General features: G+C 43.3%; 1 protein-coding gene across 3 annotated transcripts in view; it reads right to left on the reverse strand.

Annotated features, from left to right (window-relative positions):
- Nucleotides 1-14569, reverse strand: part of DROSHA (drosha ribonuclease III) — a 276733-nt gene that overhangs the window by 16422 nt on the left and 245742 nt on the right. For all 3 annotated transcript variants that reach the window (XM_077269726.1, XM_077269724.1, XM_077269725.1), the window contains exons 25-26: nucleotides 8267-8424; nucleotides 3607-3712 (exon numbers count right to left, since the gene is read on the reverse strand). In XM_077269726.1, coding sequence (XP_077125841.1) covers nucleotides 3607-3712; nucleotides 8267-8424 — 264 coding nt within the window. The remainder of the gene's footprint in view (nucleotides 1-3606; nucleotides 3713-8266; nucleotides 8425-14569) is intronic.

Here is a 14569-nt window from a genome sequence, read left to right on the forward strand (position 1 = left end):
AATAAACAGCATGTCACTTATAAAATGCCTTAAAGGGAACCTGTCACCCCAAAATCGAAGATGAGCTAAGCCCACCACCATCAGGGGCTTACAGTCATATGAAAAAGTTTGGGCACCCCTATTAATCTTAAGCTTAATGTTTTATAAAAATTGTTTTTTTTGCAACAGCTATTTCAGTTTCATACATCTGCATTAAAAAAAAATTTGACAGGTGCATAAGTATGGGCACCCTTATCATTTTCTTGTTTTAAATACTCCTACCTACTTTTTACTGACTTACTAAAGCACTTTTTTTTGGTTTTGTAATCTCATTGAGTTTTGAACTTCATAGCCAGGTGTAACCATACCAAAAAAAAGATGACATAAAGGGAAGTTGAAATATAAAACACAATACTATATTAATTAAAACATGAACACCACCAATGATTGGAGACAATAGAATGAACAAAAACAGCTGAGTGTCACAAAACAATAGCAAGAGACATGTAGGTGGCGAGGTCCTAGAACATAATCCAAAAATGGAAAGGGTAAAATCCACACATAATAGCTGCTACTGCAGGCGAGATGATAATTCCCATAAATTGGAAATAAATGGTAAAACCAAAGGTTATCAAATCTAACATGCGGGGTAATCACCAACTATAGATATAAAAGCGGTCAGCGAGTATATTGCCCAATGGTTATACTGCCGCTGTCTGTGCCACCAGCATAGTAGTGCTGTGTTAATGACACAGTCAATAAATAAATAAATAAATACCAGTTAAGTTTACCCACCGCAGTGCAGGGACCTTCCACGAACGTGCCTCTGCCCCAACGCGCGTTTCGGCTACACAGCCTTCGTCAGGGAGCCACGTGTATAGCCAGGTGTATGCAATCATGAGAAAAGCTACTTAAAGTGGCCACTTGCAAGTTGTTCTCCTGTTTGAATCTCCTCTGAAGAGTGGCATCATGGGCTCCTCAAAACAACTGTCAAATGATCTGAAAACAAAGATTATTCAACATAGTTGTTCAGGGGAAGGATACAAAAAGCTGTCTCAGAGATTTAACCTGTCAATTTCCACTGTGAGGAACATAGTAAGGAAATGGAAGAACACAGGTACAGTTCTTGTTAAGGCCAGAAGTGGCTGGCCAAGAAAAACATCAGAAAGGCAGAGAAGAAGAATGGTGAGATCAGTCAAGGACAATCCTCAGACCACCTCCAGAGAGCTGCAGCATCAACTTGCTGCAGATGGTGTCACTGTGCATCGGTCAACTATACAACGCACTGTGTTTTTTTGCCGCCATGCATAACGCTTTTTTGTATTACCAAAGAACTCAATCTTGGTTTCATGAGTCCACAGGACCTTCTTCCAAAAAGAAATTGGCTTCTCCAAATGTGCTTTTGCATACCTCAGCCAACTCTGTTTATGGCGTGCTTGCAGAAACAGCTTCTTTCGCATCACTCTCCCATACAGCTTCTCCTTGTGCAAAGTGCGTTGTATAGTTGACCGATGCACAGTGACACCATCTGCAGCAAGTTGATGCTGCAGCTCTCTGGAGGTGGCCTGAGGATTATCCTTGACTGATCTCACCATTCTTCTTCTCTGCCTTTCTGATGTTTTTCTTGGCCTGCCACTTCTGGCCTTAACAAGAACTGTACCTGTGTTCTTCCATTTCCTTACTATGTTCCTCACAGTGGAAATTGACAGGTTAAATCTCTGAGACAGCTTTTTGTATCCTTCCCCTGAACAACTATGTTGAATAATCTTTGTTTTCAGATAATTTGACAGTTGTTTTGAGGAGCCCATGATGCCACTCTTCAGAGGAGATTCAAACAGGAGAACAACTTGCAAGTGGCCACTTTAAGTAGCTTTTCTCATGATTGCATATACCTAGCTATGAAGTTCAAAGCTCAATGAGGTTACAAAACCAAAAAAAGTGCTTTAGTAAGTCAGTAAAAAGTAGGTAGGAGTATTTAAAACAAGAAAATGATAAGGGTGCCCATACTTATGCACCTGTCAAATTTTGTTTGAATGCAGATTGCACATTTTCTGTTAGTACAATAAACCTAATTTCAAGGCAGAAACATTACTGTGTCCAACAGTTATTAGATATATGAAACTGAAATAGCTGTTGCAAAAAAACACATTTTTATAAAACATAAAGCTTAAGATTAATAGGGGTGCCCAAACTTTTTCATATGACTGTATATACAGCATTCTGTAATGCTGTAGATAAGCCCCCGATGTATACTGAAAGATGAGAAAAAGAGGTTAGATTATACTCACCCAGGGCGGTCCGGTCTGGGGCCTCTCATCTTCATAGGATGACGTCCTCTTCTTGTCTTCCTGCCGCGGCTCCGGCGCAGGCGTACCTAGTCTGCCCTGTTGAGGGCAGAGCAAAGTACTGCAGTGCGCAGGCGCCAGGACAGGTCAGAGAGGCCCGGCGCCTGTGCACTGCAGTACTTTGCTCTGCCCTTAACAGGGCAGACTAGGTACGCCTGCGCCGGAGCAGCGGCAGGAAGACAAGAAGAGGACGTCATCCTATGAAGATGGGAGGCCCCGGACCGGACCGCGACGCCCATCGGATCGGACCGCAGCGGGACCGCCCCTGTGAGAGTATAATCTAACCTCTTTTTCTCATCTTTCAGGATACATTGGGGCTTATCTACACCATTACAGAATGCTGTATATAAGCCCCTAATGCCGGTGGGCTTAGCTCACCTTCGATTTTGGGGGTGACAGGTTCCCTTTAAAGAGAAAAAGCATGTCTAATATGTAATAAAAATAAATAATTTTATTTAAATAGTGCAAACATATTCCTATTGTCTGTTGCCTAGTTTCTGACTATGGGCTACAGAAATCGTACCCCGAGTTCTGCCGCTGAAGTCTCACAGAAACCATATGTGACATGAATTCCCTCTTAGACCTGCACTTACTGAAAGGTGGCACTTTACTTGCATACTTTATACTTAAACAATTTAGATAGGGCTTTTTTTGCATAAAATGAGCACCATATCACACACGTAGAAGGTTAGCAGAGCCTGATCACAATGTAACCTGCGGCTCCTCAAGGTGCGGGGCAGTAAGACCATGAAATAGCCTGATATTATAATCAGGACTTTATTGAAGATTAAAAAAGGATTCTGAAAACCCGAGGACAATGTCAGGAATAGCGCCCACACAAGTGAAGGGAGCCCACCATGCCTCCAGATCTGGAGGAAAACAAAATGAAAAGCCTTCATTACTTTTGACGGTTACAATCAGTAACTTTAATTAAGTTAGCAGCATGCAAACAGGCCACTACCCCAGTACGAATCAGCTACACAAAGAGCCGTAATGCTCCTATCTGTGAAACTAGCACCGGTGCCACCACGAGCATACAAAGCTGATCACTGATTACATTATTGATTCGTCAAACTGAAGAAACAAAGACCGCATGAGGCTTCACGCTCATAAATCACTATGTTATGCCATTGCAACATTTTTCTTAAAGCCCCACAAATCTCCTGCAAGGAGCCAGGGTGACAGACTACCTAGTTATTCATCAATGGCAGAATAATTCACTAAATGCCCGGCTCCGCCTGTGATGCCTGCCTTCTCGGAGCGTGATTTATGGGCTTCTCACCGTTAAGTGGCCCTCGTGATGACCAGGGAAATGTATGAATAAATATTCGGAGGCGACCAGCTGCATTATAGAGTCACCCAGGAATTCCATCCTCTGGTTGTGGCCTCTGGAGAGAAAAGAAACAAGCCTTGATATCTGGAGATCGATAATCACTCGGTGAGGAGCAGATTGAATAAAGACTCATACACATTTTAGTACATTCACTGAATGGTTCCTACAACATAAACTTGAGCATGTCGATCTTAGTAGTGCTGGGTCCAGGCCGCGGGGCCTAAAATTAGCCAGAAAGAGCTATATAGGACCTGTCTCTCTGCGTGAAATTATCACATTACATGAAAGAGCTATTGCATCGCTATTGTGGAAAATTAGGTCAGGAACAGTTTTTATTATTAAAAGCCTCAGGTGACAAGTGGATGATGACCGGAGTTGGCTGGCACCACAGCTCCTACATCATGTCGTTCTGCAAATTCCCTAAACTATTCCATACTTAAGCCATCAATTTGCTTGTATATCCATGGCTAGTAAATGGGGTCAGATTTGTGAACAGCAGACAGAGAACAGGGGTCTTTAGGGTGACTGTACACAAGGCCCTGACATGAAGAATTTCAACATCCCAATCTTTTGTTCCTCCTCAAGACAAGTTGTATCCCCTGATCTTATATTTCTTTAATAGACATGCACAGTGTCATGCTGGGAATGCATGTTTATACAGAAGTCAGGAGAAGCCACTCAGTGTTTTTAGGAATGTATCTCAGACTAGACAATCAACACTACTGAAAATGGAAACCTGGCTGCATGATCAGGGGCTACATCTTGGTAGGTGATGTATTAAAGTTGGAGCACTAGTAGAGATGCTTGACTATGTAATCCGAAAGATAACCTGTTATCTGTTATACACACACATTAATACATATATATATATATATATATATATATATATATCATATATACTCGAGTATAAGCCGACCCGAGTATAAGCCAACCCCCCTAATTTTGTCACAAAAAAATGGGAAAACTTAATGACTCGAGTATAAGCCTAGGGTGGGAAATGCAGCAGCTACCGGTAAATGTCAAAAGTCAAACTAGATACCAATAAAAGTAAAATTAATTGAGACATCAGTAGGTTAAGTGTTTTTGAATATCCATATTGAATCAGGAGCCCCATATAATGCTCCATAAAGTTTATGATGGCCCCATAAGATGCTCCATATTAAAATATGCCCCATATACTTCATAAAGGTTAATAATGGCCCCATAAGATGCTCCATAGACACACTTGCCCAATATAATGCTGAACAAATGTTGATTATGGCCCCATAAGATGCTCCATAGAGATATTTGCCCCATACAGTGCTGCACAAACGTTATGGCCCCATAAGATACTCCATACAGACATTTGCCCCATATAATGCTGCACAAACGTTAATTATGGCCCCATAAGATGCTCCATACAGATATTTGCCCCATATAGTGCTGCACAAACGTTGTGGCCCCATAAGATGCTCCATGCAGACATTTGCCCCATACAATGCTGCACAAACGTTGATTATGGCCCCATAAGATGCTCCATAAAGATATTGGCCCCATATAGTGCTGCACAAACGTTATGGCCCCATAAGATACTCCATACAGGCATTTGCCCCATACAATGCTGCACAAACGTTAATTATGGCCCCATAAGATGCTCCATACAGACACTTGCCCCATACAATGCTGCACAAACGTTGATTATGGCCCCATACAGACACTTGCCCCATATAGTGCTGCACAAACGTTATGGCCCTATAAGATGCCGCACACAGGCACTTGCCCCATTTGCTGTTGCTGCGATATAAAAAAAAAAAATCACATACTCACCTCTCCGTCGCTCAGGCCCCCGGCACTTTCAATATTCACCTGACTTCGTTCCGGCGCCGCTCCATCTTCAGCGTCTTCTGCACTGACGTTCAGGCAGAGGGTGCGCACTAACCAACCACATCATCGCGCCCTCTGACCTGAGCGTCACTGCAGAAGTCGCCGAAGATGGAGCGGCGCCCGGAACAGGGAGCAGGTGAATATCGCGCAGCGCTGCGCTCCCCTCCCCGTTATTCTCACCTGCTCCTGGCGCGGTGCAGTCCCTGCTTCCTCGGCGCCGCAGCTTCTTCCTGTACTGAGCGGTCACCGTTACCGCTCGTTACAGTAATGAATATGCGGCTCCACCCCTATGGGAGGTGGAGCCGCATATTCATTACTGTAATGAGCGGTACCATGTGACCGCTCAGTACAAGAAGAAGCTGGGGCGCCGGGGAGCCAGGGACTGAGTCAGGAGAAGGTGAGTATAATTAGACAGCCCCGCTCCCCCTCTCCTGCCGACCTCTGGGTATGACTTGAGTATAAGCCAAGAGGGGGACTTTCAGCCCAAAAGAATGGGCTGAAAATCTCGGCTTACAGTCCAGTATATAAGGTGTATATATATATATATATATATATATATATATATATATATATATATATATATATATGTGTGTCACTTACATCTATATATCTATGTATTTATATCTATTCTATTCTAACCTGTCAGTGTGATTTTACTCTAAGTGGCAGATGAATTGCTGGCTTTTTAAAGGATCTAGGGGTATGGTTCTATAGGAAGTAGTTTTTCTTCTCTGGGGGCACTTAACTTTATTAGCATGCACAAAGACAAAAGTTAGCTCCCAAAACGCATGAGAAAAACGTACCAAAACCGCAACAAAAAATGTGTTTTTGCCGCAGCTTCATTCCTGCCAAGAAATCAGGTTTTGCTTCAGAAATAAAAACGCCCAGTGTGAGAGACACGCACATATATATAGATAGATACACACATATGTTATGTACTTGTAGATGCTTGGTAGCTTGAATTGTAGAATCAGAAAGGTTTTCACATGATTTTAAGAGACGCTAGGTTTCCAGTGGGTTCCACAACACATACAGGTAAAATTACTGGTTTCATTTATAAAAGTAATGTACATAACTACCAAATAAAATATAATTTCAGTAAAGGCATTGTTCTCTAGGCAGCTGATCTTTTCTTAGCGACGGCAGTGTATTTTTTTTTACCTTAACACATTCAGCCTAGAACACGTTAGCTTTACTATTGTGCGGACTGACTTGTTTCTCAGATTTGAAGTTACAACTGTATTATTAAGCAAAATATAGAGGAGGTGAGGGGAGATACCATGGATAGGAGAATGCATTTACTACAGGAAAATACTAGCTGAGAGAATAGAGCTGGTCTTAGAGACTCAGCCTGCAAACGATGCTACTGTAGGCTTTTGTTAAAGGGAACCTGACAGATGATGTATGCTGCCGACCCACAGGCAGAAGAATTATTATTTATTTATATAGCACCATTAATTCCATGGTGCTGTACATGAGAAGGGGGTTACATACAGGGTTATAGATATCATTTACAGTAAACAAATTTACGATGACTGACCGCTACAGAGGGGAGAGGACCCTGTCCTTGCGGAATGTATCAAGCATTCAGCCAGGTATATTCAACTCTGGAGCGCTGCGGCGTTTCAGTGAAAAATATACCTTAGAAGCAGCCGGATAACAAGCCATACCGGAGATTAGTTGGACTGGCGGGTCCCCAATGGATTCTCCTCAACCCACTGTCATGGAGTGACAGGTCTCTGCCTATACCCGCATGCAGTGAGAGACCAGTTAATCCAGGAAGGGAGAAGTTGCCAGGGACTCACCTGTCTGACTTGTCTCCAGTCTATTAAAGCATGCCTTTCTCTGAAATGCCGCAGCATTCCAGAGTCCATTCAGCCAGTGCTGGATACATATGGCTCGTGGATCGGGTAGCACATATCAGCTGTCAGGTTCACTATAAAAACACAATCTTAGAAAGTACACTCTAAAGCCCCCCCATACACATTAGGCTAATGTCTACAGTTCAAAGTGTATGTGGGCTCCAAACAATTGTGGCTGCCAAACCGTCTACCCCCATATTAGTTCTTCAGCTCAACGGGATCCTCCACTAAAGACAACCCCTTCTTATATGCCCGTGTTCTACGTAGATAAAAAAATACCTTGGACAAAAAACAATGTCAAGTGATCACTGCCGCCCGCCAGCCAGCGGCTGATGACCGGATGTAGCATTCACAAGCATGTCCAAGCATAAGAAACACTGTCTTTCTTTGGACGGAATGGTGAAGGCTGCAGCAGTCATATGGCATTATTAACCTACTGACACTCTCGGGTGACTGAGAGCTCAGAGCGGACATGCAGTGGTGGCCAAGGAGGAAAGTATAGATTTTTTTTCTTTATTTCTACAGCACACTGGGGAAATTAATATGGGGTTGTCCAACATGTCTCACCTTTATGATAAAAATATATCTTAAATTCTGACTTGACTAAATATTTTGTGGCTAAGCAATATATATGTAGAGGGTTAAGGTGGTTCGAAAATAATTTATAACCTTTAAGTCTGAACTGGATAGTAACCTTTACAAAAAAAAAAAAAAATCTATCACTGGCAGGTACACTTTATCCCATCCTCCGCTCGGTCCGTGATTTGCTGCACGTACTAGCTTTGTTGTACTACTATTTTTCACTGTTCTCAACACAAAAAAAGGGTACTTGCTCTATATGTCTCAGCCGGATGACAGATAAAGAGATCAGATTATTTGCTTACAAGGTCAAATGGTTAAATCCCACTGTTCTCAAGGTGAACGCTCGAGCCAGGAGTCGTATGTGTGTAAACTTAACTCCAATCGCCTCTTCAAATTTTGTCAGCTTCTTTAGAACCGGTGATGTCTCAATCAATTGTCGATCAGTGTTAGGCTCTTGCAGCTGAAAACAGATGAGAGGAGAAAAGTCTAAGTGACATTAGTTGACTGCTGGGATGGAAACGCATTGCTATTGCTACTGTAACAAAGCGAGCCTGCTTATATTACCCAAAATAGCAATAAACCATCCGTCTTATTTCATTGTTGACTGCGTTATCATTTGAAGACGATGGAGATGAACAAACTCTTTCTGCCGCCAGTCTAACCTTCCAATAGATCACCGCCATTGCTTATTTGCTTATCATATCCTTATCATAAAAAGTGGCTCTATTAAGAGCGAGATGACACCCTGCTTCCATCACTTCTAGATTTTGCATAGACAGTCATCATAATTCTCCCAGCTACTTCATGTTACTGTAAGTAAAGCAGTACTCAAACAGTGCCCAGAATGGAAGACGGAAAATGAAATGCCATGTTTATGACTCGAAATAAATTACATTTACCGACTGAAATAAATAAAGTCTAAAAATGAATTGGTAATCAGCAAGATAAATTTACTCAAACACAATGGTGTAAATTTCCTTTTCACATGTACAGAAATGCCAATGGCATTTTACATTCGCAACCTGAATTTAAATTGAAAGACATTAATCTATAACACGCTAGAATAATATAGATTATCGATAATTTGCATTAAGATGGAGATTATTGATCTGAATATAAAGTAATGTGTAAAGATGAACATTCACATTCCTTTCATCAGTTACAGTTAGGTAACACACATGACTTTATATATAATATCGTCCACACAAAAGCATGCTTAAATGCCTTTTCTGGTGATTATCAAGAGCAAAAAAGGATCCATAGAATATTCAACAAATAAGGCACATTATATGCGCAGGTTATAAAGACACACAGGCCATGCCTCTGTAAGACCGAGAATTAAAAGGATAAATACTACAACTGTAATGAAATGCAGGACATTCCTTTACAATCTGTATGGGCGCATTCACACTACACGATTGTCCTGACCTAGTGCTCCTAGTGACGCTCAATTCACGTTAATGCTGCAGTATAAGGAGGCTGCCAATCACCCGATGAATAAGCCTTCATTGGGTGAAATGATCTTTGGTTTGCCAAAAGGATCATACTTCTAGGCAGCACATTGCCCGGTGAAAAGAGGACGTGCGCTGCAGAGAACAATCTATAACACATCATTCCGTATCCGTCAGAACTGCAGTCAGCCTGTCTAAACAGGCTATTAAATGTCTGCAAACCGGTAATCGGCGGTCGCTAGAATCGTGCCGTGTAAATGCACCCTAACTCACCCTGTCATAGGAGATGTAAGGCTTTGCTCACATAACTGTAGGAGCCTATGTTGGAGACATGTAGTAGCCTCTTAGCTGAGACTGAGTGGGTTAAAGTGGACTACAACCTCCATCAGACAACATGCTATAATTCCACCTATTATTTGTACCTCCTGATGAACCAAATATGGGGAAACGCATGAAAGGTGAAAGTTACGTAGCCTATGATCTTTAATTGGAAACCTTAATTATAAACGCTGACAATATATTGCGATCAATCATACCATATGGTATTCGAGGAAGGCTATATCTGACCCTCTATAACCTAGAGAGGTAGGACTTAAAGGGAACCGGTCAGTAGGATTGTGCTCAGTAACCAAGAGACCATGTCAGGTCGGCACCGTTATACTGATTACAATGATTCCTGGGTTGATTAAATCCATCCTGTGGTTGTCCTTTAATCTTTATTTTCAGTTTTGTGTTAATGATATGCTCGTGCCCTAAGGTGGGCCTGAAGAAGGGAGGGGTCTTCATGTGGTGCTCTGATTAGGTATTCATAATGCAGACTGCTGACAGGTCATTAATCCCTCACTGACCTGCCCCCTACTTTGCATACTGAATATCTGTACATACTGCAAATAAAAAACCCTTCTGCAGGCAGGTGCCGGCCGTGGCCCCTGCTGTGCAGCATAATCACATGCTTCATGTCCCAATAATACATGTTCTTGATGTTATTCAGCTAGAAAAAAGAATCAATTTGAAAATGGTGCCTGCCGCGCCTGCGCAGTAGCAGCTCTCAGAGATAGCCTCTATATACACCAGCAGCTGCTACTGCGCAGGTGGCGACATCTTGGAGGTTTTTTTTTCCTCTTCTCCAGTAAGATGGGGCCGCCGGCACATGCACAGTAACAGCTATCGGATCACAGCTAAACACACAGATAGCTGCTACTGCGCAGGTGCGGCAGGCGCCATTTTCAAATTGATTTTTATTTTCTATCTGAATAACATCAAGAACATGAAACATGTGATTATGCAGCAATATTTGAAATGTCTTTCTTATTATAATGATGGATGGATCATACATGAGCAGCACTACCTAATATGTGTCCACACTATTTCCTCATAGATTGTAAGCTTGCGAGCAGGATACTCATTCCTACTGTAACTGTTGTATTATGTGTTACTTTGTGATGTTATTGTACATGTTCCCACTTCATTGTAAGGTGCTGCATAATATGCTGGAACTATATAAATAAAATTATTATTATTATTATGGGACAAGAGAAGCTGAATACTAGTTTTACAACTTTGTCTACTCTGATGTCTTGTGCAGGTGATCACCTATACGTTCAACCGTGGCACTGAAATATCTGAAGCTGTAATGCTAGACACAGCACATGAGCAGACAGACAAGGAGGCGATGTTTCCAGGAAAAAAGAAAGCAGACTCCTTTTTCTTACCTTGGGGAACAAATTTAATATCCAAGTATTTACATGACTAGATCTAGAACTGATCTATCCACAATAACAATAAAGACTGATGTCAATTAAGGATACACCTCCATTCCAGTCTCCATTTTCCATCTGGAGACCACTTGGGCAAAGCCATGAAGAGGCCTTCACGAGAAAAAATCCACCTGTCTTACTCCTGGGATTATAGTGTGGGGAAGCCTAATCCCCTCTAGTATTGATTTCAGGTACGGCATTGCATTGATTTATTTGGTGTAAAACAGTAGTATTTCATCAAAGTGCACCAGAAGTTACTTTTTAACATGAAAATGCCAGGCTGACGTTGCTCATGCTTCTGTGAACAGTTTGTGTGGTCTAAACATGCTACCATGGCCTACAGCATCTCCAGACTTGTCCCCCCTCTACCTTCCATCAAGCAAGTCTGAAATGTCATAGGTTGGTAATTGCAAAGGGAGCTGCCAGCAGTGGATCTTGATGATTTGGGTGTGCAAGTGGATTCAGCTTGACTGAACATTCCTTACACAATCATTAAAGGGAACCTGTCACCCCGTTTTTTCCGTATGAGATAAAAATATTGTTAAATAGGGCCTGAGCTAGGGGCGTGTCCTAGCTGGCCATGTGAGCGGACGCAGGGAAGAGCGCTCCCGCTGCCAGAGGGACAAAAATCCTGCTTTAACCCCGATTTTCGGGTATATTTCTTATAATCCGGCTGGCTGAAGGACAGGAGAGTGTAGCGCTGCGGAGCGGTGGGTCCGGAGGCGGCAGAGATGACGAGGAGGCGGCAAAAAGATGCTGGCACCGGCGATGCAGGTGCCGGCCAAGATGGCGCTGAAGTGAGGGAGAACGCCGACAAGGAGAACGCCGCATGCCAGCGGCGTATGGAGGTGGCGGCAGGACTGCAGCAGTTCGCCAGGGTGGAGGGCTGCTGATGAGGCAGAGAAAGAATCTGGAGCTGCAGCTGACCATGAAGAGGAGGAAGCAAGTACGGCTGAGCAGCATGAGGTACAGAAGGGAGAAGAAGGAGGCAATATGGCGGGGGCTAATGGGGGACCTGAAGATGCATCGCAGGGAAAGGAGCCGACCCTTAGGGATGTTATCACCATGATTTCCTTGTGCCAGCAATCCCTGAACTCCTTGGCTCAGCAGATGCAGGAGGTTAAAGGGGACACGGCACAGATTAATGCAGCCCTACAGAAAATGGATAAACGTATAGGAGTGGTGGAGGAGAGGGTGAGCACGGCAGAAGATCACATAGTTAAGCTACAAAAAGCTGAAAAGAAGTTTGCACAAGCAATAGCTGAGCTCGCCGCTAAAAATGAGGATCTGGAAAACAGATCCAGAAGGAATAACATACGTATAGTGGGAGTGCCTGAAAAGACTGAGGGGAGAAATCCCACAGAATTTATTGAAAACTGGTTGCTGGAGAAGATTGGGAGCCTAGTGCTGACAAAAGTCTTTGCGGTGGAACGGGCTCATAGGGTCCCATCGCAGCCCCCCGCCCCAGGAGCGAACCCTCGTACCATGCTCGCTAAAATACTTAATTACAGGGACAGAGACATTATCCTCAGGAAAGCTAGAGAGATGGAGGATCTGACGGCTGGAGGTCAAAAAAAATCGCCATTTATCCGGATTATTCCGCTGCAGTTCAGAAGCAGCGGATGAAATTTACTGCTGTCAAGCGGCGACTGAGGGAGCTGGGAGTGCAGTACTCAGTGATGTTTCCCGCCAAGCTGAGAATGGTGGCCTTTAATAAAACTCACTTTTTTCTGACACCGGAGGATGCTACCCAGTGGCTTGATGCCAATGAGAAGAAGCTTAAAGGAATGGGTGACTGATATGTCGGCGAGACCCAGCTGGGATGTGTTTTTGTTTTTCTTTCCTCTGCCGGCGGAGAGGAGTTCCGTGCTCGCTAGCACTGGTTAAAAAAAAGTTGTGCAACTGTTGGGGAGTTTTGAATGGAGGAGAGCTCTGTCACTGTTAGCGTTGGTTTTTAAAAATTGGGCGACTGTTGGAGACTTTGCTGAGCCATATTGAAAGAATGGCCGGAGGGAATAATATCGACTACAGGATATGGGGGAGGGGGGACAGTTTGGGTGCTGTGAACTGGTGTCTGGTACCCCCCCCCCCTTTTTTTTTTGTTATTCTTTTCTTTTCTTTTATATATGTTCATGTATGTTGAAATGGTAGGATACAATACTGTGAAAGTTGGGGAGGGAAATTGTAACTGTTATGGTAGCGGGACGCGAATAGAGAGGGTAAAGTAAAGGAGAGTGTCCGCAGTGGGCAGTGGAGCCCCACTCTTGATGAGAGGAGGAATGTACTATATTGGGGGGGTTAGGGGGGTAAGTTGGGAGGGAATAGGGAGGGTAGGGGGGTTGGGGCAGCTCATATTTGGGAAACTGATTGCTGAGAGAAATGCAAGCCACAGGATGGGTGATTGTATTAAAATACTGAGTTGGAATGTGCGAGGACTCGCGGATAAGACACGGCGTGCGGCAAGTCTGCAATATGTCCGAGATCAGAAGGTCTCAATGATTTGTTTGCTAGAGACACATTTAGTGCGGGAGAGGGTGGATGTATTGAAGAGGCGTTGGATACATACGGCGTATCATGCTACTTTCTCAACGTACTCTAGGGGTGTATCCGTGTTAATACCTGCTGGGGTGCAGTATGAGGAAATAATGGTAAAAAAGGATGTGGATGGTCAGTATGTACTGGTGAAATGTAAAATGAATGGAGTAATGTTGTGTGTGGAGGCAATGTATATTCCGCCTCCATATTCAAGTAAAAAGATAAGGGAGGTACTGGAGAGGGTAGAGCGTTGGGGACCACTGCCTCTTTTAATTATTGGAGATCTTAATAATATCTGTGATGACTTTTGGGACAAAAACAAAAACACTCAGAATAGAGCAGAGGGGCATACCACTACGTTTGGAACCTATATCCGGGAAATAGGTATGATTGATTTATGGAGAGTTAGACATATTGGGGAAAGGGGGTACTCATGTTACTCACCAGCTCATGGTACTCTATCTAGGATTGACTTAGCACTGGGTAACTGTCTACTTGATACGATGGTAAGGGACGTGAAATATTTGCCTAGGGCTCTCTCAGACCATAGTCCAGTTGAAGTGGAATTTCGGCCGGTTGGGACACGGATAGGGAGCAGGAAGGAGTGGAAAGTTCACCCTAATTGGCTAGACAGTATAGATGGGGAAAAGATTAAGAAGGAATTAGTGGAATTTTTTGAGATAAATGAGGGAAGTGCAGATGCTCTTACTGTGTGGGAAGCCATGAAGGCGTTCTTGAGGGGTTTGTTGTTCAGGGATATTAGCCGGTGTAAAAGAAAATCGAGAGAGATAGAGAAGTTGGCGATTGAAGGGCTGAGGATAGCGGAGGATGAGATGGTAACAACGGGTACTCCGGAGGCTAG

The sequence above is a fragment of the Ranitomeya variabilis genome, chromosome 6 (genome assembly GCF_051348905.1).
Source record: "Ranitomeya variabilis isolate aRanVar5 chromosome 6, aRanVar5.hap1, whole genome shotgun sequence".
In the NCBI taxonomy this organism is placed as follows: Eukaryota; Metazoa; Chordata; class Amphibia; order Anura; family Dendrobatidae; genus Ranitomeya; species Ranitomeya variabilis.